The 27,022-nt window shown below is 42.7% G+C and overlaps 1 protein-coding gene across 2 annotated transcripts in view; it reads right to left on the bottom strand.

Moving 5' to 3' along the window:
• The window catches only part of dtx1 (deltex 1, E3 ubiquitin ligase), a 32,163-nt gene extending 5,619 nt beyond the window's left edge, over positions 1 to 26,544 (bottom strand). The window contains exons 1-8 of one of the 2 annotated variants that reach the window (XM_052068595.1): positions 26,064 to 26,544; positions 25,186 to 25,737; positions 10,568 to 11,282; positions 3,356 to 3,417; positions 3,080 to 3,211; positions 1,204 to 1,265; positions 930 to 1,088; positions 35 to 196 (exon numbers count right to left, since the gene is read on the bottom strand). In XM_052068595.1, coding sequence (XP_051924555.1) covers positions 35 to 196; positions 930 to 1,088; positions 1,204 to 1,265; positions 3,080 to 3,211; positions 3,356 to 3,417; positions 10,568 to 11,282; positions 25,186 to 25,444 — 1,551 coding nt within the window. In that variant the 5' untranslated portion in view covers positions 25,445 to 25,737; positions 26,064 to 26,544. Of the gene's footprint in view, positions 1 to 34; positions 197 to 929; positions 1,089 to 1,203; positions 1,266 to 3,079; positions 3,242 to 3,355; positions 3,418 to 10,567; positions 11,283 to 25,185; positions 25,738 to 26,063 lie in introns of both variants that reach the window. The other variant, XM_052068594.1, reaches the window with a different exon arrangement.
• Positions 26,545 to 27,022: the final 478 nt, after the last annotated feature.

Raw genomic sequence — 27,022 nt, 5'->3', positions numbered from 1 at the left:
GCAAGCAGGATTAGTGAAGTCTGATAGTGCCAACCTGGACACCGGCAGGAATATCGTAGACGATGCGAATGGTCTTGTAGTCCGGGTAGCCGGGCAGGCAGTGAGGGATGACGTGGTATTCCATCTTCCCGGGAGGCTGAGTGCCTGTTTTCTCCCCGTAGATGGTTTTGCATGTTGGGCACTGAAGACTTCCATCCTGCTTGGGAGTAATGAGTGCCGATATGTGAGAAAAGATGAGGTCCTCTTTTAATCTATTTTAAGTAGTGGCCACCGGTCATTGCGAATTATACAGCATTCAAGACGGAGCAAGAGGACTCTTATTGTCGTATGCAGAGGCACCTGTAGAAGTTGACATGCAGCAAATGAAATTCAGCCCATCACTTCCCTACTTCAGCATCTATGCTTCAACTTAAGGAAAGAACACGGCTTGAGAGGTTTTTAGGCTTTAAAAGCGCTTCAATGTATTCCCCCTGTATTGTGTGACTCATTTGTTTTCTGCACAAAGCACAATAGCGGCTTTGGGGGAATGGTGTTTGCATTTTCACATTTATTGTCCAATCATTTGCGTAGCACAAATATAAGAGATAAATTAAGCCTCCAAACATTTGTCTGTTTTAATCTTGATTAGTTGTGATCATTGCACAAACGAATGTGCTTGCAGTTTCTGCTTCTGCAAAAAGGAGTACTGTTAATATTTCATGCAACTGCACCAAAATGAGCTGAATTCATAATGATTTCCCACAAGTCCCAGTGCTGGGCTTTTGAGATGGATACGACTGATCTGATAAGGCTCTCTGTCTCTAGAACAGTTGCAGAGTTGGATCGTCTGCTCGTGCCGTGCAGCCCAGTCAAGCCGAAAGATGCTGAGAGTTTGTCATTCCAGCCGAGAGAGTGACATCATAATAGCTGGCTCATAAGCTTTTCCCCACCTTATTGCCATTGTTGTACATGGCCACCAGGCACAGCAGATGGTACATATGCCCGCACTTGCCAAGTTTGCCCGCCAACTCTGGCTTGATGCCTTTATGCTGCAGGACGCCTTCATAGCCTGATGCCATGGTCAGCCTCTCCATGCAGATGGTACAGTCCTGCACAAGCCAAATAACACTTCAGTCACCATGCTCCAGAACTGTGGATTTTTTTTTCCCTCCATATTTTCACACCTGTGTCGCACGCGTGTGTGTGTGTGTGTGTTTGTTTTACCTCATCTGGTGCCACTTTAATTTTGTCGGTGTATCTTCTGACAACATCCTCTGGGGTTTTGCCTTGTCACACAAAACAGAAATTATATACAGTAAACTATAAGCACACACATGCACAACATTAAAAAGGCTAAGTGGACAGAATATTCTGTGCAAATTCCATTTCCACTCTGATAGTCATTTCTCCCCTTTGCAATCACTGGTAAATGTATGTGGTAATAAGATAACACACCCACACAAACACAAAGTAAAAACACACAGTTCATCTAAATGTTGACTATGCTGAATGCTCATGCAATTTAATGATGACTTGCAAGATATGCGGGAGTCTAGTGATGTCATGGAAACAAAATTTTTATCTTAAAATATGAAGTTGTACTCCGTATTGTATGACCTCAGAGGGGTTCACGTTTCGAGGTTCCATTGTACATGTTCAAGCCATCATTCAACTACTGCATGCATCATTATTTTATGTGTGCAAGCAGTGTGGCAAGGCTAAGAGCACACCCACATAGCAGACCACTGAAGCCAATGCGTTTTTCCGCCAGAATGTCTTTTTGTTTGGTTCAGCTAGGCAGAAAGAGATGAACACTGCACCACAATGTTGCCTCCTTTCAATTCATAACACCCATTGTCTGATGTCTCGTTCAATGTTGATGTTATCAGCCATCTATGGAACAGTTGTGGTGACGTCGGTGAAAATTGACACATCTCAACTCGCATCATATTCAATTGGACCAACCACAAACTGTAGAGAGCATTTAAAAAAATCTAAATGAAAACAACATACAGATGTGATCTTTTGTTACATGAATAAACTCTACAGAGGATTTATAGTATACAGCCTGAGAGTTTTGGCTCAATCCTCTTAGTGACACGGTTAATAACAAAACCTCACGAGGTCAAAGTGAAAGAGTACAAGTGGTGTACCACAATAAGAGCTGTAAAGGGCTGACTAAGAGGGCAACTGCAGTGTAGGCTCAGGATGGAAGCCTCACTGATCAATTGGGACAAAGACTCCCTTGGGAGGTCCAGAGTTTCCACGGCTTCTATCGACCCGTTTTCATTCAGGCCATGGCCTGTAAAGCCCAGCTGATGAGTAGAAAAGCTAGTTGGTTCCCGTCTGCCTTGTTTGGCCTGCATGTCGATCTGTGAGACTTCAGCCAATAAGAGCCAAGCTTTTCCTCCAAAATTTGGTTAGCAAATTGAAACACAAACACAATCTGCCAATAAATAAAAAAAGCAGTAAAACAGAAAGTCATAGTAACAATGACCAAAACATGCAGTTTAACACGCAGTTGACGGGCAGCCATGACTTGGACTAATCTTCGAAAGATGAAGCTATGTTGACAAGAGAAATTCCTTCCCATCGCTTGTGTGGCTGTATCACCAATTAGACATAGAGGAAGCATTTGCGAAAGGTATCTTGCCAAAAAAACAAGGCAATGCAACAAAACTGTTGAATCATTTGGACACGTAGCACCCCAGTGTTGAAGATAAAAGCATGAAAATGTGAGCAGCTTGCTCATGTCAACATGAGCAGTTTAGCTGCCAACAATTAGCTGCCAACCACCGGACAAAAGCAGCAATCAATCTTGTCATCTTTTGATCGTGCATTGTTCTACTGAATAAAAATGTGCACTAAAGCGGTCTGTGATGCTACAAAGGTTGAGGGCCACTGTTCTTTGGCAACTTTAAGGGAGAGCAGTCACAGTTTGGTTCAGTATATTAAGCTACTCCCACACAGGTGTGGGTGCTCCAGTGTGCACAAACCCTTTAGGCAGATTTCGTAACGAACAGAGCATTTGCCTTAATTGATACATTTTCCTCCGCTGCACCGCACAACTCCCGTTCCACCATCTTTGCCTCCAACTTACCTTTCCTCAGGTGCTTTTTCTTGGTCTTGCGCCGCATCCCGTTAACCCCCGGCACAGGCTTCATATCGCTCTTACTGATGTGCGGTGGGTGCAAAATAGGCTTGGGTGCTCGGGTCAGGCAAACAGGGAGACCTACAGCGCACATCAGGATACCAGTCATACCTAATGCGTATGTGACAACATACACACGCGCGTGCACACACACACACACAGAAAATGATCGTGAGTAATATTGTATTATCTTCACCACAAAGGAAAGATTTTAGCTGAGCCAACCTGCTAGCGCTGGATGCACTGGTCCAGACCCAGTCAAGTTTTTGACTGGGAGAGCAGGAACTCTGCAAGAGAAAGAAAAGTAAATGAGAAGGTTCTGTATTCAATATGTTATGATACAATGAGACAGTCTGACACATGGACGGGTCGAATCCATGCTAACAGAGTTTAGACTTGACTTTGCCGCATATGACAACAACTGTTGATTTTTGATATTTTTAAAGCCTATTCTGCAAAGTAGTAAAACAAAAGAGCAATACTCCAAGACAGCGGTCCCCAACCCCCGACAGCAGACTGACACCGGTCCGTGGGTCATTTGGTACCGGGCCGCACAGAAACTATAAATAAATAACTTCATGATTTTCTTTTTTTTTTTTTTTTTTTAAATAGAATCTGAACGTTGTTTTATTTTGAAAAATTACAGGATCCTAGATTACATCCGTCAACAGTATGTCACTCTTCAAGCAGGTCAAGGTGCGCTTCTCGGTCACGTGATATGTTACTGCCAAAATGAAACCCAGGAGCTTGCAAAGTGAGTAAAAAACAAAGGTCTTTGGAAAGTTTTTTTAGGAAGGGGAAAAGGCCCAACCAGGAGACAGAAGAGGACCTTACGACTTTCAAGAAAAAGAAGGCTTCATTATCAAGAGTCCTACTTAAAATATGGATTTATCTCAACGGGAGATTCCCACGCACCAAGCCCACTCCGCATAATACGCGCGGACGGTGAGTCGTATTTTTCAAGCACTTTGTATTTGTGGTGTACCGTATTTTCACGACTCTAAGGCACCATTAAAAGTCTTAAATTTTCTCCAAAATGGACAGGACACCTTATCGTGCAGAGCGTCCTTTGTATGCGGTGAGTTCCAAAATCTGACTGACAGCCGACACGCCGTTTATATAGAGAAAAGGCGGAAGTGACTGTGGCCAGGCATGCGGGAAAGAAGTCGGCCAATCAGGGAAGGGTGGGCGTGTATATATACATATATGGAGAGGGAGAGAGAGAGAGGACAGGCAAGCTGGGGAGCAGTCCGCCAATGGTGAAGGGTGGGCGTGTAAGTGGACGCTAAAGGGACACCGCAAGCAGGTACCAACACCTGTATAGAGTGTGGCAATGTGCATTGTTGCAAAACAACTCCGGTTTTGGTTTCTAAGAACCCCTGAAAATAAATTCGACAAAGAGACATGCCTACGAAGCTCAGTTAAAACTTAAAGCCACCGGTTATGCTTTTGGCATGCGTGACCATCTCACAGCAGCGGTGAAAAATCAAGTCAAGCAAATGAACTCTGAGCTTGCCGTTATTCCCGGAGGCTTGACTAAAGAACTCCAACCGCTGGACATTGGCATCAACCGGGCGTTCAAAGTAAAGTTGCGAACGGCATGGGAACAATGATTGATGGCAAACACAACTTTACAAAGAGTGAGAGGCAGCGCTGGGCGAGTTACGCCACAATACGCAACAACGAGAGGGAACGCGGCGTTTTTGATGGATTACGGTACTTGCACAATTGTTCAATTCTTTCTACACACACACGCGCTGCCACCCTGTTTCGCTCTGTTCTTTACTTTCAAATGTGGGAAAGCTTCACACGAGAGAAATGTTGACTTTGCTGTTGCTGCTCCTTCTTTCCGCTCGGCAATGCGTAGCAACTCACACTAGCATGTGATGCATTCAATGACAACTGGGATGTGCCGTCCTCTGCTTCTGATACAGAGGATGAGGATTTCTGGGTGATGATTGATCGGAAAACGTGAGAACATTGTACGATGGCTAAATAAAATACACCCGAACTCAGTTCTGCTTTCGTTGCCTTTTTAAAAACGTGTTTTTAGCTTGTATCTGTATGTCTTGGCATGCTACCGTATGCTTCAAGCTAACGTGTTAGCGTGCGCGCATGCATGCCGTATGTTTAAGCTTGCGTATGTTTTACCACTGTAAAACTGCGCCCATTGGTACAGTGCGGTCTGTCTATGTGTAAAATACAGAAATGTCACCCATTAATGAGACTGCGCCCAACCGTACGGTGCGTCGAACAGTCGTGAAAATACGGTATCTTATTTTGAAGGCACGTTTAAATATTCCCATGGCAAACAGAGAGTGTTGCGGCCAGATAGGACAATCCTCGTGTCATGATTGGTGTTTATTATTATGTTTCAAAAACACCACAGTTTTAATCCAGGTCAGATATTATTTTGTTGTATTTATCCGTCACACCTGAAAGGCCGGGCCCTGAAAATATTGTCTGACATAAAACCGGTCCGTGGGGCAAAAAGGTTGGGGATCGCTGCTTTAAGACATCCATCCATCCATTATCTGAAACGCTTATGCTCACAAGAGGCTGAGGGCGGACAATTTGGAGTGTTCCATTAACCTGCCACGCATTTTTTTGGAATGTGAGAGGAAATCAGAGTACCTGGAGAAAACCCACGCAAGCACAGGGAGAACATGCAAACTCCACACAAGAAACCGGATTCGAACACACGACCTCTGCATTGTGAGGCCAGTCGCCCACCGTGCCACCCTACTCTGTTATATGATCATAAATGCTCAACTTGAGGTTAACAAAACAAATGACACAAGTTGGATGTGTACAGCATACATACACATATTCATATGCGACTTCCTAACTCCTTGTCTTTCGTGACATCGGTCTCAATAAAGAATAGATACACATCAAACAACCATATTTCAATTAGGTGACTGCAGAAGAGACTATTGTATCTTTATTAATAGACAACAGCTCCAAAAATGACCTGCCCGAAGTCGCACGCAGTATTCACGTGTAAATGGGGTGGTGCTCACTTCATCCACTCAACGCCACCTAATAAAGCTTTAAATCACTCTGCTCTTTAGCCAGGAGGGACCTGAGGTCTTTGGCCTCGCAGCTTTGAGGAGTTTTGCGAATCCACATCAACTGGCTTCTTTGATGCCTCTCTTTTGAAGCCAGACCAAGGGCAAAAAAAAAGCAGGGCTTTCGCCTTGACACACTGTAGCCCAGCAAAATCCATCTTACTCCTGCTGCATGAGTACTCCCCCCTCCCCTCACATAGTTCGATCAAGACTGCAATTTACCTCCAGTACTAGCTTCCCATGAAAATACTTCAAAATCAAATAAATAAATAACGGTCCACTTGATGTATTTAGGCCAAACTCAGATCATCCATTAGGGAGTAATTGGGTATACAATTTAGGTTGTTCAGAGAACAGCAATCAAACAATTCATCAATAGGGTAAATGGATCTTATTCTCTGTGAAGGTCCAAACTTCACCATCAAGTGCAGAGAGCGTGTAACTTTAATTAGGGATGCTAGATCTCACAATGAGCTCCATAGAGGATTACATCACAAACATGCAATGTGATGATACAGCTGCCCACTTGTGACTTTAAAAAAATCAAAGAGAATGAGCCAGACTGAAACAAGCAGGCAAACATGTATGTATGCCGTTTGTTGATACAAAGTCAAGACATATTGCATCTTGCAAGCAGTGCACTGCAGCTCATCATGTTGTGAAACTTAAACTAGCAGGACATGAGTTTCAAGACATCAGTTTGGGGGTGCTGAAGGAACCCGATTTATTGAATTGGCTTTGATCAAACTGGACTGGAATCATTTTCAACTTTTAATTCACTATTAAATAATATCCATACAAACAGTATTCCATAATGCCAAGGTGGTTGTGTTTGGTCAGGTTGGTATTGTAAACAAGAACAGCACTTTGTTCTATCTGGTTGAGCGCACCTCTTTGAGCCCATTCAGTCAAAGAGGATGAACCCAACCACCTTGACAGCTCTTGCACTCTGCCAAATCAAATCGTTCTCTTCTGTCTGACCAGTGTTCATTTCCTCTTTACCAACGGTCTGTATTTTTTTAAGCCTCATCTTAATATGTGCGCGAAACATAAAAACTAAAATATAATTATATTGAAATTGATTTCCCGTCCAAGTAATCCTCCGCACTTTCCATGCCTCTGCTATCGTGTATTGGATTTTTTTTCAAGATCCTTCAAGATCTATCATCACGGCTTGTGGTGTTGTCCAAGTCTTCAAAATGGGTTACCTTGATGTCCCCTTGGTGTGTGTGTGTGTGGGGGGGAAGGGGGGGGGCAAAGCGAGTGCTTCATCAAAATTCAAACCCATATAATGTGTAATGGACTATGGGTTCTGCAATATCGGACCTTACTTTTGACTTCCTGTTGGACAAAAGTCTTATTTTGAAGGAATATGGAAGGAGATAACGGCTGATTAGACGGTGAAATGTCGTACATAGAGATGATTCAGAAGAAGTAAAACAGATTCACCGGTGACAAAATTAACAGTTTGAACATACCCTGTTTGAAAGCGGCAACAAGTTGAATATTTGTGTTTATCTGTCTATAGATTTATGTTTGTGATTAGAATATGCACTTAATCGCATGTTATATGTATGGAGACAAGCGTGACTCATGGCATCATGTTTGTTTTATTTTCTAGCTCTAGATGTTTATGTACAAGATAAACGGAAATAAAAGGAAATTTCAGACCACCAGTAAAGTTTCAATATTTCAACTGACACCACATCATCAATGCTTGGTTGACATTGGCACCTCCGAAAGGTGTTAATTTTTGGTATACAGTCGCTTTGATAAGCAAGATTTTCTTAAAAAAAAAAGAATGTGATGTTAACAGTAAAATGTGATGTAACTGTAAAAGAGTGACTCCACCACCCTCCCCCGGAAGAAACATCACAAAGGGTGCCCAGTATCTGTGTTTCTATATCCTCCAATCTGCTGTGTGCAAAAATCTGATGTCTCACATTCTGTGTAAATTCCTGGTGTCCGTTTGCCTCCCACAAGTGAGCGTGTGCGAGCGGTTTGTCTTTGTGCACATGTGAGTGAGTGTGCTGCTGAGGGTATGTAAACCACGTACATCCTGTATGTTGAGCCACTCGCTTGAGAATTTTTGTACTCAGTTTCACCTCAGCCTCTTCGGCAGCTTTCTCTCTCAGTCTCCACAAAATTGCCGGATGAGAAAGCCCCCGCACACCTGTGCTCTCATTGAATTCTTAGCATCTTTTTCCATCACCCTTGTAGGCTCATCATGCAGATACAGAACAGAGAAAATAATCTATTTGCTATTGAGTGAATACTGTGAACTCTCAGTCACGCATAATAAGTCGGCTTAAAGTTAATTTATGTGCTTCTCGTCACAGATATAAGCGTCTCTCTCTCTCTCCCCATGAAGGCTAGGACAAAATGGAATGGAATTAGACAAAGAGAGGGTTTTCATTTAAACTAAAAAATGGGTTGGGACTGCAAAATCACTGATAATACTAGAAAAACAGATTTCCCTGGTTTTTTCCATTGAAGTCAAACCACTCTGCGCAAACCCTAATTTTCCCTGATCCATTATTCATTTTTTCCCTGTGGAGCCTGATCTCCATGGCTGAAAGGTCCCCATAGCGAACCCACAGACCGCCTCTCATGCTCGAACCACTAAACAGACACACAGCTAATGAAAGCAGAAAGATGATGACATCACATGCCTCTACAACCCATGCTGCAACGCCACTGTGTGACAGTGACGTATGCGTTCAAAGAAGAAGCAAGAGAAGAGACTGGACCGAGGACCATAATCAGCAATGGCAGCATTTGCGTTGCTCATTTCATATTTGGTAACTTCTTGTGACCATTTGGTTTAACTTAACCCCCCTGACGTGAAATGTTGAGTAAGTGGTCAGGGATTGCAGAATAATGGCACGGTGTTTGCCGCTAGTGTAGTGCAACTCAATCAGGGATCAGCTTTGGTGCACACTCGTGCCATGTAGCTTAAATTTGGAATTTGTTTGCATTATTGTTTGCGATATTTGGCTTGGCTGAACACTTCAGCAAGTTAAAAGTAGCTCTACAATGTGATCCCACAGAGATCACCGTCATTACAATTACTATTATCAGTTGGCTTTTATGTAATATAACAAGCATCAAAACAAACGAGCAGACTCAGTGGCTACATTACTCACCCTGACATGCAAATAGAGTTGACTGTGAAGATGTAGTTCTCCTTTCTGTTGGAGAACTACAGGGCTTACAGTTTTCTCTCGAGTGTAAACACTTGGTTTTGACACTAAATAAAGATGAACTTTGTAACATCTTCCTCCCATTCTGTAATCCCATAAGGTTCGGAAACTTCATTTCCGTAAGGCGAAATTAGTTTCGTTTCTGTAGCTGGACCGCCAAAGTCTCTGGCTTTTGCCGCCGCCCAGCTCACAGGGCACCTGACTCCTTTGGCAACTCTCAGAGGTAATGAGCCCATGGGAAATGGGACCCAAGCTGCCTTTTCGGGCTGAGCACAGCCAGGCCCGATGGGTGCAGGCTCAGCCACGACGCACTCGCCTGTGTGCTCCACCTCCAAGCCTGCATCCAGAGGGGGTGAAACGCCCTCTCCGGGGCAGGGATGAGAGACTGCCCCAAGTGAAGGAGTTTAAGTATCTTGAGATCTTGTTCACGAGTGAGGGAAGGAGGGAGCGTGAGCTCCACAGGCAGATCTGTGCAGCGTTTACTGTGATGCGGACTCTGTATCGTTCTATGAAGAAGGAGCTGAGCCGAAAGGCAAAGCTCTCAATTTACCAGTCGCTCGACGTAACTACTCTCACCTGTGGTCACGAACGGTGGGTCATGACCGAAAGAAGATGATCCCGGATACAAGTGGCCGAAATGGGTTTCCTGCAGAAGGGGTCCGGGCTGTCCCTTAGAGATGGTGGAGAGGTGTGAAGCTCAGTCATCAGATTCGAGCTGCTACTTCTCCACATTGAGAGGAGCCAGAGGAGGTGGCCTGGACATCTGATTAGGATGCCTCCTTGGGGAAGTGTTTTGGGCATGTCCCACTGGCAAGAAGCCTCGGGAATGACACAGGACACACTGGAGGGACTATATCTCCTGGATGGCCTGGGAACGGCTTGGGGTCCTTCCAGAAGAGTTGGAAGATGTGGCCGGGGAGAGGGAAGTCTGGGCTTCCCTGCTAAAGCTGCTGCCTCTATGACCCGATCATATTAGCGCAAGAAAATGGTTTGGGGTATGGTATACAAGAACTTTTCGCAAACCTTAGTGCATATTAACGTACTCCGTCGTTCTTTCTGCTCCACAATGCACGTGCATCTTGATTATGCTATTTTTGTTTACAACCTGAAAATGGGTCTATAGAGAAACAATCGGTGGGCAAATAAAAGACTTGGCTCATTACCCTGGTGGAATGGTTCCTCTAGGACTGGCCATCGAGATGCGCTGAGTGCCTGGTCGGTTCAGGTTGTTCTGTCCGTTGATTGCAAGTGTGTTGTGCCCATGGGATGACATCACAGGAAAGTTGGCTGGGGACAATGGCACCTGCACCTGCTCACCTTTGGCTTGCCCGCCTCCTATACTGACATTATTGGTGCCAGGCGAACTTGGAGACCAAAGAGAGGTTCCAGCAAATGTGTTGCTCTGCCGCACGGTCGTCAGGGTCCCTGTGGCACCCGTATTGCCTGCTGCCCCTCCGTGGAGCTTCCGTCGCTGAGAGGCAAGGATTGCATTCGATGCGGCTCTCGTACTGTTGACCAGGATACATTGCTGGCAGGAGCAGGGCTGACCAGAGCTGGCACCCACAGGCCAAGATTGCGACTTGGGGATGGAACCCATGATGAGTGGGTAAGCAAGATCCATCCGTCTCCGAAGGCGCCGTTTGCGTTGGCTCTGCTTATTGGTTTGTGACATGCTGTTGAAATCGATGAGGTAACAGAAGCCTATCGAGGTCAGATCCAGCCACGGGTGCTGCTTCTCGTAGGCATTCTGGATGGTCACACATATCTCCATGTCATATGGAGTCCATGAGCCATTGTCGTTCTCCCACTCCCACACCACGCCTTTGCCCGGAGCAGAAGACGGTTCGTAGAAGTTCCTCTGCACTGGTCTCATGGTGCCTGAAAAGACAAGAGAGAATAGAAGAGGAAAATTATAATAGTCCCAATTTAAACTACAAGGGCGCTTAGCAAAGTATGAACAATATTGTTGCCTTTTAGAAATGACAAACAAAAATACTCTGGTTTAGCTGCTCTTTGGATCATTTGAACACTTTGAACGACAATTGAAATTTGGGGAGCTGTCAAGCATGTGAAGCTCTGTAGGTGTTAAATTTAACCAATGATTACAGTTCGCAAGGCCGTTAGTAAGAAGTGAAATTGCTATTTTGCCCTCAACTCAAACTCCAGTTACGGTAATCCAATCAGGAAATTAAAAGGTGCTGTGGCAGGAACTCTAGCTGCTAATCAGGATTACTTTGTGATAAATGTCAGCAAGGCTCAAGGCATATATTACTAATTGTTGCATTATATAAGTGGTTCACGTTATTTTCGACAGATCATCATAAAACAAGGTTGTGTAGGCTCAAAAAAGCTCAGGAGACTCAGCAGGACCATCAAGTATTCAGAGAATCATATCCGCAGTCCTTTCCTACTCAAAGCAGCAATGCCCTTCTACTCATGGTCGTTTAACTCTCTCGCTCATTACAACGCAGCATGGTGGTCACTTGGGAAATGTTATTCTTAAGACGTTGGCAAGTGCTGCCAGACAACCCTCCTTTCCAATTCGGGTAAATTGTACTGCACATTTTTCGAGTAACAATAGTTTGATGAGAGTGCATGCAGCGGCCTGATGACCACGAGAATGAGTACAAAAACAGCAGCATTCTTGTAGCAACTACGCATGGGCTGCAGAAATTAAATGCATACGCATAACCACCAATGTGAATTTGAGTCTATGCTTCAAAGATTCATCCGGATGGCTAATTTTATTTGGAGCTGCCCAGAAATTTGTGTCCACATAAAAAGTCAAATATGAGTTGTTGATGTCCTCACCGCAACGCTCCATGTCCTTCCTAACAGGAAACTGAGTGAAAGTGTCCACTTCCTGACTGGCCCGGTGTGATTTTAGTAGCCATCTTTCCTGCCATGCCCTTACTGTCCTCCAGTTGTCTTTAGCTTCCTATCAGGCGAGTGCTAGCTGTGTGATGTATTGTCTAGTCAAACTCCACAAAGGGACTATAACCCCACTGTCACTCGGAGTCAGGGCAGTTCAGGGACAACTCAGCTGTCCTTCCAGGTCTCAGCTGGAGGAAAACTTCCTGCAGCATGTTTGTTGCTGGAGGGCCAAGCGTGCTTCCATTGCAAATAGCTTTGTTTTCCTCTTGCAGTGACCAAAGACCTGTCAAAGTGACTCCTGAATGGCTGAACATGTGGAATGCAACTGTAAAGTCTATCCGCAGAAGCCAGTTGCAGGAAATGAAAACAGAGGCCATATGGTTTAAATACCACTAATCCGGAAGAGCATTTGCCAGGTCACAAAGGCCTACAATTTTCATTGTAATCAGTTGCAAAGACAGTTGACACGTTGCGATCGCGTTCTTTTAAACATGAAACACAACCAAGCAATAGAGCTTGCTTCTTGCCTAAAGGAAGTTCGACTAGAACGGGAAAATGTTTTCTTTCCCCAAATGAAAGATTTTTTACGTCTCAGTAAAAACAGGGATTCACATCCAGAGGGAACTGACTGCTGTTGCACACCAACATCCTCACATATACTGAGCCCGTCGGCTAATTTAATCTATTTGAACATGTTTCAAAATGTTACAGTGAGAAATCTAATGAGAAACTGGAGTTACGAATGTACTGGAGACAACATTGCAGAGGGGAAAAAAACCCCAATAGTAACAAAGTAATTCTTCATTGGAAGTTGATCTACATTTCTTTCGTTTGCTTTAATGTTGAGGATTAAATATTATGCAGAGGTGTACTGGAATAATTTTAGAGACAAATGACAGTATTTATAGTAATGGCGGACAATTGGGGTTGGGGGTCGCAAAATGTTTTCTTCGTAGGGCATAGCAGAAACTAATTGAGAAGGCCAACACAAGCAATTGTCAGGGGCCCGGAGATTTCCAGCCCCCCCCCACCCCATCTCATAAAAGGTGATTACGGTAATAAATTTTGATTTTGCTGTTTTAGTCTTACTACACACCTTTAAAAAAATAAACATCCATCCAATGGACTATTTTATCATCTCTCTTTATTTCGGATAAAGATAGCAAAATAAACTGGAGGTGTCAAAAATTCAATGAATAAACAACTAATAATAATAAGATAACTAGGAATAATTCAAGGAATGCTAATTATAATGAATACCAGAAAATTGAAATACAAAAGAAGAAATAACTAGATATATACAAATCAAAAGGTGTAGAAATAGAACAGTATAGTATACACAAGAGTAAAAATATTTAATGATATGTAGTTTTTCATTTCTTCTTTGTTTTGAAAAATGAACAATTCAGTTACATAATAAGGGGTAGGACTAGATAAGTTATTTACTTCTTCCTACTCCTTTGAGCATACAACTGTGATGATGTGTTTTTTTTCTTTTAACCATTTCTAATTTTCCTTTTATAATTTTTGTTTGACCTTTGTCAACCTGTTATCGTGTGTACTATATATGCACAAACAAACAAACAAACAAACTAGCGGTCAAAGAATAATTCCCCCAATTGAGCAGAGGAGAAAACAAATGATTTTTAATCAAACCAATCAAAGGTCTAAAACTTCCAATTTTTTTGACATTGAGAGTAAATGACCACGGCAAGAGCCAGATACTCTTGTAGGTTGTAGCGCTGCTGTTAGTGTCAGCTGAGGAGGATGTAGTAGAGATGATGTGGAGAGTGACGTTTCAGAATGAAAATATGAGTATTAAAGCGGTTCAAATGGTGAACTGTGTTAAATGTTGAAATATCGCTCAGATCATTCACTTGTTAGATAATCTTCAAGGTTTTACAGGACATGCAATTTTTTTTTCAAATTTACAATATTTAGTTGCTTATATTCATTCACCATTCATCTTCCGAACCGCTTGATCCTCACTAGGGTCGAGGGGGGTGCTGGAGCCTATCCCAGCTGTCTCCGGGCAGTAGGCGGGGGACACCCTGAAACGGTTGCCAGCCAATCGCAGTAGTTGCTTATAAACAATATCAAAAATGTAGTACACTGATTGTGAGGGCACCATCACATGACTTACCTTGGTCCCTGGAATTACTAAATATGCCCCCGAGTTTATCAATGCATGTGTGAGACAAACACGTCTGATGGAAATGACTAGTGTCTTATGTGCAACCACATGCAGTATCAAAAATCTTTCAATAAAGAGCATGAGATTTATGCGTGTGGTAACGAAAGCTGTTCCTTGGGCTACCCAGTGCTGAGTGTCATAGATAGTTGTGAACGTTAACACTTGTCCCTTCCCTGAGCAGAGTGCCAGCAGCCAACTTCTCAGTGTTCCCCTCCACAGATTAGCTTGGCTGTGCACCAGCACTGTCTTTCTGAGCCGTTCCTCACATTTTCCACTCAGAAGACTCCATATCCTGGTCACACGCAATGCTCAACTCCTGGACAAGGAGCAAATGTTTGTCAGTGAGTTAAGGCCCATATCAATGAGATGAGAGGCTTTCCTTCACTGACAGCCTCGGAGGGAAGGCATCCAAGAAGTAAAGGCTGCTTTGCTAGGGTGCCTTCCAGAAAACCTCATCTTTAGTAATCTTTTTTTTAACCATCATTCAAGAATATGTATGATATCTGTATATTTATTTTAATCTGTGGTCTATGAATGTATTTTACATGCTTATACTAGCCTAAGTGACTCTTGGGTTTCCCCCACATAATCTGAGGCAGATGAATACAAGCAAGCCGGTCAAGGTTGCCCGTGTTGCTGCCTTGGCGCATTCCAGTGAGTCGCCCTTTTACTGGCAAGCTTGATTAAGACATGGAGTGATACTGTAAACAAAAGCCTTGTAATGGTCAGATTGATTCTTTAATGCCTCAATGCCACAGAATCACTGATAAATGCCAATTTTATCACTGCTTTTATTTGTAAATCATTCTCTACTACTGTATCACAAAAGTAGCAATACCAGAATTACAGTAAAGGAATGTCAAACTATGTAACGTGCAATTGGCAAATTAACTTTAATCTTCAGCAGTTTTGCAGAAGGATGATTTAAATATTCTCCATTATTGATGGAAAAACAAGTCCAGAGTTTGTATATTTGATCCCTGTGCAAAGGTGATGCCGGATTTCCAGAGGATAATTTGAGAGGATATCAAGAAAACGTTGACAGATCTTGGGAGTGGTTGAGAATGCGCTGAAAAGATGTTATGATGCATTGCTCTGGCTGTGGATATACAAATAACACTGGGTCACACACTTACATGGTGCCTCTTAGCACCATCAAGCCTCATGGCATTAACACCTACATGCTTAACTGGAGCAACCTGTTGTTCCAAGTCCTTAAAGAGAAATGAAAATAATGCATATAAGCAGTGTGATTTATTCAAGGACGGCATTTGATTCCTAAACCCAAAACGAGCCGTTAACCCCCCCCCCCGGCAAAATAGTGTGAGTTCAGAATGTTCACCTTTGTGTCATTGCAGGGGTTGATATGAGCATTTGATATTTTCTGTATGAGTGTTCACAATCACAACTGGGTACAATTTATACTGTTCAAGTACCTTGCATGTTTTTGTAAAGTGGGACGAACCTAGAGAAAACCCATGCAGGCACAGGGAGAACATGCAAACTCCATACAGGAAGGCCGGAGCCAGAATCGAACCCAAGACCTCTGTATTGTGAAGTGGACGTACTAACCAGTCCCCACCGTGCCACCACACAAAATATCATATTCTCAAAAATAGAACAGCAAAAACTGCAGTCAACTCTAGATGATAAATGTGACAATTTATTGAGTTGGTTGTAAATAAAATAACTGAAGCAAATTAGAGGTTTGCACATAAAGAAAACAGTGCAGCACGGTGAGAGGGCTAAAAAACACTTTCCAAAAAACACCTCAAAAAACGCATCCAAGTTGGAAGAGAAGATTAAGAGACAGAATGTTGCCAAGCTGTTAAAAATACACCACACATGTACCGGGAGAAAACATCTGTCCGAAACAAATCGGGCATTAGAAATGGTACGGTGACATTTTTATTTAATTTAATTCACATACCACTGGCAGATAAGCACCCCGTTAGCCGCCATCGTCATACCTGTGCAGTCAAAGTGTTCCACAAGAGCATTTAGCTGCTCATTAACATCCGAGCTGAGATCACAGACCATAATAATGAGGATGACAGTCGGCATTAAGCTGGTTTTACAGCACTGTACGCTTCAATATCACAGTTCTGCTCTTCTTCTTTTACAACATCACACATTAAAGCTCATTTTCTACGCTGATATGACACATTCATTTGTAGCTCTTTACAATGTACTGCTGTAGTGAGCTGCCACTTGGATTCCCGCAAGCTTCAATTGGTCTTTGTCGGCAAACACGATGGATGCACAAAGCCAAAGCCTGGGTTTACACAGATGGTAAGAGGTATGAGAGAGGAAGATGGTAGGAAAGAACAGGAAACCAACAGATTTGGAAAAGAAAAAGGATGGGGGTGAGTGGAGGAAGGACGAATACTGGAGTAGGTCAATGACTGGTGGAGTATCGGTGCCAAGGAACAACAAAAAAAAGGAGGGAAGTTTTTCTTTGGCCTCAGCCTGGAAAGGGAACACTGCAATAGAAAAAGGGGCTCATCAATAGGTTCTGCTGCCAAATAATTGGTAGAAAAGGAGGTTTGACTACATCCGCGGGTCTTTCAACTCATGCACCCCCGTCTGGGTCTTGTGGGACAAGTCTCCTTTCTGTCCCCAGAGTGACAGCTAAAAGAGGCAGCGTTTACGCCTTATGCATCACATATCTGGAATAAAATTCAAGATTTGTAGGACCTCTCTGTTCTTAATTCGAACCCAGACTTGATGACCTGCTGCCTTTTATTAAATCAAATTCAAACGCACTTTAAATCGTCACTTTTGTCACATGTCTGATTTATCTTTTTTTTTTTAGCTTATTTAAAAAATGTTCTACCTCAGTAACGTATTTGTTTATGGTTAATTTGTTATGTTGTTTTATTTAATTCAAGATTTTGATTATATTGCAGATTTACTTTTAGATTTCTTGTATGACTTTTTGAAGCCCTTGGAATTGCATTGCCTCAGAAATGTGCTGTGCAACAAAAAAACCTTGCCTCAACCGAGCCAAAGGAGCAGAGCAGTTAGATGCAATGTATCCACAGATATTGGTGTAAAACAATAAGTACAAAAATATTTGGCAGTTATTTTCCAAACTCCATCAGAACAGCTAAGAATTTGTGGATTTTGTGACTGTCCTTGCCACTCACTGACTCACTGTGTGTGGGTATTACAACAAGGGACATGCACATGTGTTGGGTCTACCCTGTGTATGCATGAATGCTAAAAAAATAAAATAAAAATAAAAAAAAAGAGGCACGTGTCGAGGAGATAAGCACGGCTAAGCATCTCTTGCACATTTGAGTTGCACAGAACCATGAGTGCTCTACACCTCATTATGTTATTGCTTTGTCAGGGGAGAGAAACACTTGCAGTCCAATACAATCCACAGGTCGGCACCGTTAGAGCAAAACAGGTTTCTTGTTTGTAGTGTGGCGTCACATTGATAAAATGTACAGATAAGTCCAGCAAAATCTTCCTACGCACCTGAGCGAAAAATTGGCACAATGATTGATTTCTCCACACTCAACCTTATGTGAAACTGACAATTAAAAATGTACATATTGCCTCATCCCAGTGTTTCAATGAGGCTTTATTTTTCTCAGACAATACAATATTTGTCTCAGACAACAGCCAATTGATGACGAAAGAGTTTTGTAATTCTTAAATCAGTTCAGTTTGAAAGCAGCATTGCAAAGCAGAGAACAAACAAAAGTAGACAAGAATTATGAATATTTATACAATGGGGAGACGATGGTGGGACTCTTCCGGCAAAGTAAAAATAAAATTAGAATTTAAATTCACATTCCAAAAGTAACACTTGCACACGTATGCGCAATGCTCAGATCATCACAAACACTCATGGACTGCAACAAGATTGCAAGAAAATTGCAAATATAAATCGTATCAATTGACCTCTGAAGAGAAATGTTACATTATTTAACGGTTCTGTAGATCTACATTTTGAAATCAGGGTTATATTTTAATGGCTCATGCAAAAAAAAAAAAAACCCTCAGCAAGATACATTTGGCCCTTTGAAATGCTAATTCTGCATTGGTTACACCCTTTTGAATCATGGTAATGTCAAGAAAGAAAGAAACTACAGGATGAGGTGAGCTACACTGGCTTACTTTTCAAGAAGATTTTCTATCGGGCTTTTTGGTGTGGAAAGTACTTTTTTTTTTTTAAATAAATTGAGTGGCACAATTTCTCAAACATCCGTCCGTCATCCATTTTCCAATCCGCTTATCCTCACACGGGTTGCGGGAATGTGGGAGGAAACCGGAGTGCCTGGAGAAACCACGGTCAAAAATTCAGTTATCCAAATTATCCATAGTAATTGGATAGAGTGAGATTTCCAGTAAATAATTAAAATATAAGTCAGTTTGCTGAAACACCACTAGCCAATTAAAATTTCAGCACTAATAATTCCATTCCATTGCTTAATGCTTTATGAGCCAACGATGTGGCACAGTTTACACTGACTGTCATATGCTTTCTAGCAAGTGTGAAATGCCCACTGCGAGAGCTCACACTGGGACAATGACACTTTCTCAAAAGCACCTTGGGCTTTAATTTTGGATCCAACAATTTATCAGGCTGCCACAGCACAGTCATGGCCTAAGAGTGCAAAGAAATAGCAAAATAGAATGTGACATGCTTTTGGTTCTCGACAACTGATGGCAGCCCGAGTTGCATCAGTGTGGTTTTGGTTAAATGACGCTTAAACATGAGACTACACGCTTCAGTTGACCAACGTTCACTGTGTGTGTGTATATATATATATGTATGTGTATGTATATATACACACACACACGTCACCCCATGAACATTTGCTTTCTATAGAATATAGCCGATACTCTGAAAAGCATTATATTAATCTTGACAGGAGAATGCTTTCTGAATCAAGCCTTTGCTGTTGTAAAGCGGGAGAACATAAAACACTGAAATTCACAGCCAATGTAAACTGATGCAGAAATTGTGTCACTAAATGCCATACAGGGGCGGCCCGGTAGTCGAGTGGTTAGCACGGTGACTTCACAGTGCAGAGATACCGGGTTCAATTGCAGCTCCGGCCTTCCTGTGTGGAGTTTGCATGTTCTGCCCGGGCCTGCGTGTGTTTTCTACGGGTCCTCCGCTTTCCTCCCACATTCCAAAAACATGCATCGCAGGCTGACTGAACACTCAAAAGTGTCCGTAGGTGTGAGTGTGGCCGCGAATGCTTGTTCGTTTCTGTTTGTCTCCAGAACCCCCCGCGACCCTAGTGAGGATCAAGCAATGCCATACAGATGTGGATGGAAAGGACAAAAAGGACAACGACCCCAACATTTAGGTCATGCATCCCCAATTTAAGGTTAGTAGCAGTAGACAGATTTTAAACCATCCTTAAGAACCAATATAAAGCATATAAAACTATGTATGGATGGATATGGATCTGATCTGACTTTACTTTTGACATGAGGTACCTCAGTCATGTTTCAAATTGGGTCTAATACAGAAAAGACATTTTTAAATTTCCTACCTCAGCAATCCCAGGCAAATATCAGAGATCTATTTGATAAAACTTTTCATTGTTTCCGAGGAAAGTGTTTATCTGATTTCCTTCCAATATTTGCAACACTAAGCTGTTGAAATGAGCCAATTTTAAAAAGATGCCTGCAAGAGATAGCTTAACAGCAGGCAAACGTGCACTGCTTGACAGCGTCATTGTGTCTCCCTCCTCCTGGACTGTCACCTTCGATCAGGAAAACGCTCCACTTCGCACTCTGTTCCTCTTCTCACCTTGTCCACGTCCTGTTGACATCCAAATAGAATCCAGCCAGTTGGGCTACAATGACTTTGGCATTGCCTTGGCTCAGCGTCACTTAAATTCTGCTAAAAGCCTCGTCTTCGGTGCAGTGCACAACAAGTAGTATACCTCTACTAGATTAACCAACAGTCAATATTTTTAAATATACTACCAAGGACCATTCTCCCCCCACCCCCCTCCCATCCTCCTTACCCATTTTAGAAGTACAGAGCATCATGTTTTGCTCAATTTTCTGTCACATGGTGCTGATACATGCAGCACCTAACCTTCCACCCACAGACAGCCAAAGTTGTTCCCATGAACATTTACCCCATACACAGTAATATGAAAAGTACCAAGACAAAATACACCACCGACTTCTTCAAATATCAGCAGCACTGTACTGAATGTACACCGGAGGTTTTGAACAAGAACATTCTCAGCAAAACACAGCATACATGGGAACATGACGAGACGATGTCTTGGCCACATCATCATCACCGGAAGTGCTGTTACCAGGCTACGGATTGATTGATTGATTGATTGATTTTTTTTAACTATTAGCAATACAACAGCAATACATGCTCAATCGTACGAAAGCCGTATGAAAGGACACAAAGCATTGTTTCCTATCTGAATTTTTCGAAGGAAGATTGGACAAAAAGCGAATGGCTAAATTTGGGTTTCGAATGGTCTATTTCCAGCAGTATGAACGTAACAAAAGCAATATGAGCTCCAGTTTTATACGCCAGAGTGATGTACTTAAAATAAATGGTTGCTCCTGATGCATCACACTCCAAATACTGGCTAGCAGACAAACAATCTAAAAGGCTGCAACAACAACGCATGTTTAATAATCACAGTACATGAAGTCAGGGAAGGGACCCAAATACACTGCCATTTATTGTATATGCAGTATTTTGCTTCAATCACACACATCACTCATGCTCATGAAAAAGCTTAAGTGGGCATTCAGTCAACGAAAGCTTAGTCACATGCACCGATTGTTCAAGCACACACCTCGTTATCACAGCTTAGTGTTTCAAAGTCAGTGTATGTATGCATCTTGCCTTTTGCTTATCTTCTCGGTTTTATAACTCTCTTTCTACATAATTGGGAAATCCTCTCCCTTAGTATTGTTTAGGGAGACTGCCAGCTGCAAAGAAATACCTGACGTGGAAGCACAAGCTGCATATTTTTTTCCAAGCAAGATTTATAAACATGAGTGAGTGTGTGTGAGGCATGAGGATCAGGCTTTGTCTTTTAAAATCATCATTATGTACTGTGATATGGTTTTTCATTTTGGAAGTAGCTAGCAAGCTATTTTTATGACAGCTCCAGCTGCCTGTGCGCAGTGTCAGAATGCCCTTCTCAGGAAACCTTCCGTCACCCTGACCCTTCTGCCAGCATATAATTGCATCTGAGAGAGCCTTAAAACATCAGCAACTTTTTCCAGCGCCACCTTGACAACTTAGCAGTCGTTCCTAAGTGCACACTGGCGTGTCTGTGTGTCACTTCTGCATCGCGGCATTAACAAAGTCAGAAAGCAAACGCAGTAACTGCAATGTGAAACAGAGGCCACAAGAGTGGGTACTTGATGGCTATGGCAGATAAGCTTGTGTGCTCTACAGGTGGGAGTGGGTCTCGTGAAAGGCGATCAGTCTACTCAAGTGTTTAGAGGTTTGAGCGGCCCTATAGGGAACAGAACCAATCAATTTTGCTTGGCTGTGAGCCAGAAGCTGCCTTCTGCCAGATATTCAACCACACGATGCATAAAACGAAGCTTCAACTGTCGTGTATATGAAGCATTGAGGGGATTCCCCCAAAGGCAAATCTTGTTCATAAGAAGCTGTACAGAGCGAACTGGGGAAAGTATAGACCATATAATCTAGGAGATGCAATCGATTCATCTTTTATCTTGAAAAATTGTCCAAATGCTCAAAACCTCAGATTCTCAACAGTAAAAATTCAATTGCTGTTGTCCTCTCTGTCTTCAATCAAAAAGAAAACATTTGCCTTTACTTTGGAAACCAAGAACAGCCTATTTTCTGACATATTACAACCCAATTTTTAAAACATTTTATTGCGGATAATTCCTAGAGAGAAGAGTGAGACCATGCTACGACATCTGATGCACATTTTCCTGGTGGTTGATTTACAAACCACAGATGAGTGAGGAAAAGGGTGGGTGTGGGGGGGGACCAAAAACCAAAAAACAAAAAACACTTCAATCACTTGCAGATGAAGCCAACTAACAACCAACTATAAAACCATTTCTCCACTGGGACAGTGTCGGGAGCTCACCTACAGAGTCAAAAGGGTAGCGAACATTCAATACACTTTGAAATCAACACGCTTGAATCAATGGTTGCGGTCTGCAGTTCGACCATTTGTAAGACATGGGTAGCGTGTACACAATGAGAACAAAGAGGGAATGGGAGAAGGTGACTGGGCTGCTGTCCGTCAGAGATACATGTGACAGGTTTATATCAGCCGTGGGGGAAGGTAACACACCACATCACAACAAGGAGCAATAAACGTCAGGCCCCTGTCTTGTGCTCCTCTCCGACAAATGACGCATTAGCTCATCTTGCAGCCAACACAGACACACGGTGCTTTTCGTGCCTCCACCAGTCAGTAACCATGTCGACACTACACACAACCCGACATGGGTGCGCCCTACCTTTCCAACAAAAAGCAAAAGCAAGGATAGGTTTAATAAGGGAATATGTGCAACCCGAGTAGAAATATTTCAAAGCTGTCAGAAGAGAATTGTAGCATGTCGTCGTAAAGACTAAGTTTTATAGATATTTTTTTTGTATGAGCAAGGGAGTTACACCATTCAATGTAATAGAGTGGAATTTATAGCATGAGCAAAAACAAACATCAGCTAAAGGTGTTCTAAAGTGATTTGTAGTCTTGTTTTGTGTGCCAGAATAATATATGGAGCCTCAAAAAGACACTTCGGTGCACCTTCACTACCAAATAAAATATCCAACACAGGAGTATCAACACTTTTCTTTCCAAATAAAAGTGATCAGTTTTGATTGACATCTCAAAGTTCTTTAAATATTTGATATTTTCTATTGTACCCCAGACACAGACAACCATCTTTGTCAAAACAAACTGACATATTTGCAGATGTGCTTAATGTTGCAGGAGAACACATACGAATTAGTGCACATTTACATAATACAGATCGATGCAAATGCAGTCACCTTGGATGCACACGTTAGTCACTTTGTATCACTCCTCGAATGTTATGTAATACCATTAAGTAATCTCAGAGAAAGTTCCTGTTTTTTTTCTCCAGTTTGATAGGTCAGTTTCCTGTAATGACACTCACAGTACAACCCACAAAGTGGTCATGATAGGAACATGGTGGAAATATTTTCCGAATGCAACCATCTTGGCTCAACAGCAAAATGAAATTGCACATATGTGCACTGGCTGGTGAGAATGTACAAAGGTTTCTAGGAACACAGCAAAAACCAAAACATCTGGCCACATTTAAAAGGGGCAACTATCATCTGTCAAATGACACAGAGCCAAACAAAGACTGGCCTGACTGCTTTTGCTTTGAAGTGGCATGTGGTGAACTTTCATTGTATGATATATGTCGAACCTGAAACTTTGTTCCCGTCATCAGCGCAGTGGCTCACTCCTAAATGGCATGCTCCACTCGCTTCCAAATGGAGCCACATTCCCCACATGAAAGGAACATGATAAAAAGCAGCGCGGTTCCAACAGTAATTGTGTATTTTAAATCTGACTCTTGCATCTACTTCAAACTCATCACATGGATCTGACATCTGGAGAGGAGACCTTTGCGCCGAGCTACAGGCCCCATTTACTTGATGATTGTGTCTCCCCACGACACGGTGCCCTTCAGCAAGGTCACGGCATGCCAGCAACACGTTTGAATGAATAAATGATTGCGGCACCTTTTCATTTGGGCATCTCATGCCGTTTGGATGCTCCTAACGCAGAAGTCCCAAATCAGGCGGGGACACCGACGACTCTCGTTCATTCCCTTGAACGTTACGTAAGACTTGTGTGGCGCACACATCGAGGCCGAGTTTTAATCAGTCCCAAAGAGAGACAATGTGACATCATATGCAAAAGCAGCACGATTTCCCTAATTATAGATCCACATCATATTTTAACAACTGTGTATGGGCCACACTATCCTTGAGCAGGAAAAGTCAAAACGTACATAAAATGAGAAACTATAAATTGTATCTGTTCAGTAGCCATCTATTATTCTAGATCTGTGCTCTTTTACTTTCGGTGATAGAATTAGTATGGCATACTTTCATTCTGTTTTCAATGTGCCTTTCTTCTGAGCTCCGTTTTTACCCTCTTTCATTTGAGACCTGCCACGACATGGGGCTATGGTTTTATTGAGCCACAAAGATATGAAAGCAATTTCTTTTCCGTTTGAGCACCAAGATATTCTTAAAAAGTAATCATACTGGACAGCAGTGCCTTACAAAAGAAGGATATTATGTGTCAACACTTGTTTTAGAGAAGCTCGAGCCAGTGGTAGCTGACTTTTGGCGAAGAGCAGAGTACACCCTGTACTCAAACTCAAGGCAAACATGTTGATAAAAGACAACTATTAACATAATCATTCACACCTAAGGTCTTCCATAACCCAAACTAACATCTGTGTAAAAAAACTGACAGCTCTGTAAAATGATCAGCTTCTCTGATTTTCTTATTTTGCTGGGAATATTTGAAGAAAATGAATACAGTCTTTCAAAATGTATTTGCAGGAAAAAGAATGTCATCTAAACACTGAAAAAGGTCCAGTGGTTGATCTCTTCTTTTTTTTTTAACAGAGCTGTTGTTTTTGAATGCTAGACAGAAAAACCAACTGGATATTCCAAACATCCTTTTGTGAAAGTGACTCGTCTCTTACCCGTGTCCTGTCGAAACTGATGCATTGATTGCAGGTCGATGATGTATGGAGATAGCTGGCCATCTACCTGTCCAAGAACTACGGTTCCTCGGGCATCACCCTTCAGGATGTTCTCAATATGGTGGCACACCGCTGCACTGTAGGGCCTCCAGCGCCCATGTTCGTTCATCCACTCCCAGACCACTACTCTGGCTAGATTCTGGGGAGGGTAGCCCAGCCCATTTGTGGAAAGCAATAAGCCTGGACCAGGGCGAGCCATTGCCCCTTGCAGGTTAGAAAGAGAACCACCTGTCAGTCAAATTTCACTCCGGAACCTTGTCATCAGCGCCACACTGGAACCAGCTTAGATCAGCGACTTCAGTGGGCTGCTTTCAAGCAAGCAGCTTTGCAAGGTCCACGATCCTCTGCTGCTTTCCGTAGCAGGCTACCTACGGCTTGTTGCGGGCTCCTTGATCAAAAGAACAGCAGCCTCCAGGGTCCGACGTGGCAGATGTTAATAAGGAGCTGCAGCAGTTGCTCTTCATGAGCAGGTAGATGGGGAGGGGTGACTTGCTGTAAGATAACAGGAAGGTGCACTGTTAACAAATGCTGAGTTATGCATTTTTGAGAGCCAGTTGCATTGTACAGTATTCCATGCAGCGACTCCGTCTTCACTGTTTATGAGCTGCATGAAGGGGAAAATAATTGATGATCTTCAGGTTGGAGTGGGGTGACTGATGCTATCAAGAGCCTGGCAACGAGAATATCATTTTGCCAAGACAATGTAATTAGATTTGTACAGAAAATGACTTTGGCTCAGACGATTCAGATACAATGCCGCATGTTGGGCTCATTTAACATGCACTGTCGTTACGTTGAATTCATAATGCCATACAGACCTGTAGGTTGCAGATGTGATGCCTCACAGCTGTCAAGCAGCAGCTACATTTCACTGGCCCCGCTTTAAAAAAAATCACAAGGATAAAACGGGGGCGGTGGGCTAAGAGAACGAAAATATTCCAAGCAACGTGATGCTTCACAATACATTTGTTGATGTGAAAAATATCAAAACGGTCTTCTACAACCGCTCAGCGCAACAGCCGTCGAACATTAATGCAGAAAAAAGGAGTCGTCGCTCCTTTCGTTTCGCTTGTTTGCTTTGCCAGTTTGCTGCCCCGCAGTCCTCGAGTGCCTCGATGTGCCACTAAGTCAGCCGCGGGGACGCGAGAAGTCACCGTCCAAGCGCAGAAGTCCGGTTGACGTCACATTTTCTCAGCCTCAAACAATTATAACGTCGCTGCTCGAGCGCACCTGTATGTTGAGCGGTTGAAAATTTGGTCAAGCTCTGAATACCATATAAATGATAAATCTGTTTCCGAAAATTTATTTCAGAATAAAAGCTTAAGAATTTGACTCATCCTTTTTTATGTTTTATTATTATGATTATTCCTAAAGTGGCTATTATCGTGTAGCTATCAAAATGACGTTAGATCGTTCAGTATGTATGATATTCAGTCGAATTTTAGCTGGGGGTCTTTCTCCCAATTTTTGGGAGGAAATGCACGTGAGTGAATGTGCGTGTTTGTACGCGCACGTGCATGCGTGCGTTTGCGCGTACGAAGTCATGTGAAATTGATTATTATACTGATTATTCCCAACGCATGAATAATGCATAAGGTATATGCATAACTATGTAATGAAAGTGAGGTCATTTGAGCGACATGGAACATTCAATGTGATAAAATCTTAGCGCATCGACCTCAATTGCAGCTCCGGCCTCCCTGTGTGGAGTTTGCATGTTCTCTCGGTGCCTGCGTGGGTTTCTCTGGGTACTCCGATTTCCTCCTACATTCCAAAA

This window comes from Hippocampus zosterae, chromosome 6, assembly GCF_025434085.1.
Source record: "Hippocampus zosterae strain Florida chromosome 6, ASM2543408v3, whole genome shotgun sequence".
Classification (NCBI taxonomy): domain Eukaryota; kingdom Metazoa; phylum Chordata; class Actinopteri; order Syngnathiformes; family Syngnathidae; genus Hippocampus; species Hippocampus zosterae.
Note: the sequence above shows the minus strand (reverse complement) of the source record. Positions and strands in the feature narration are given on the sequence as shown.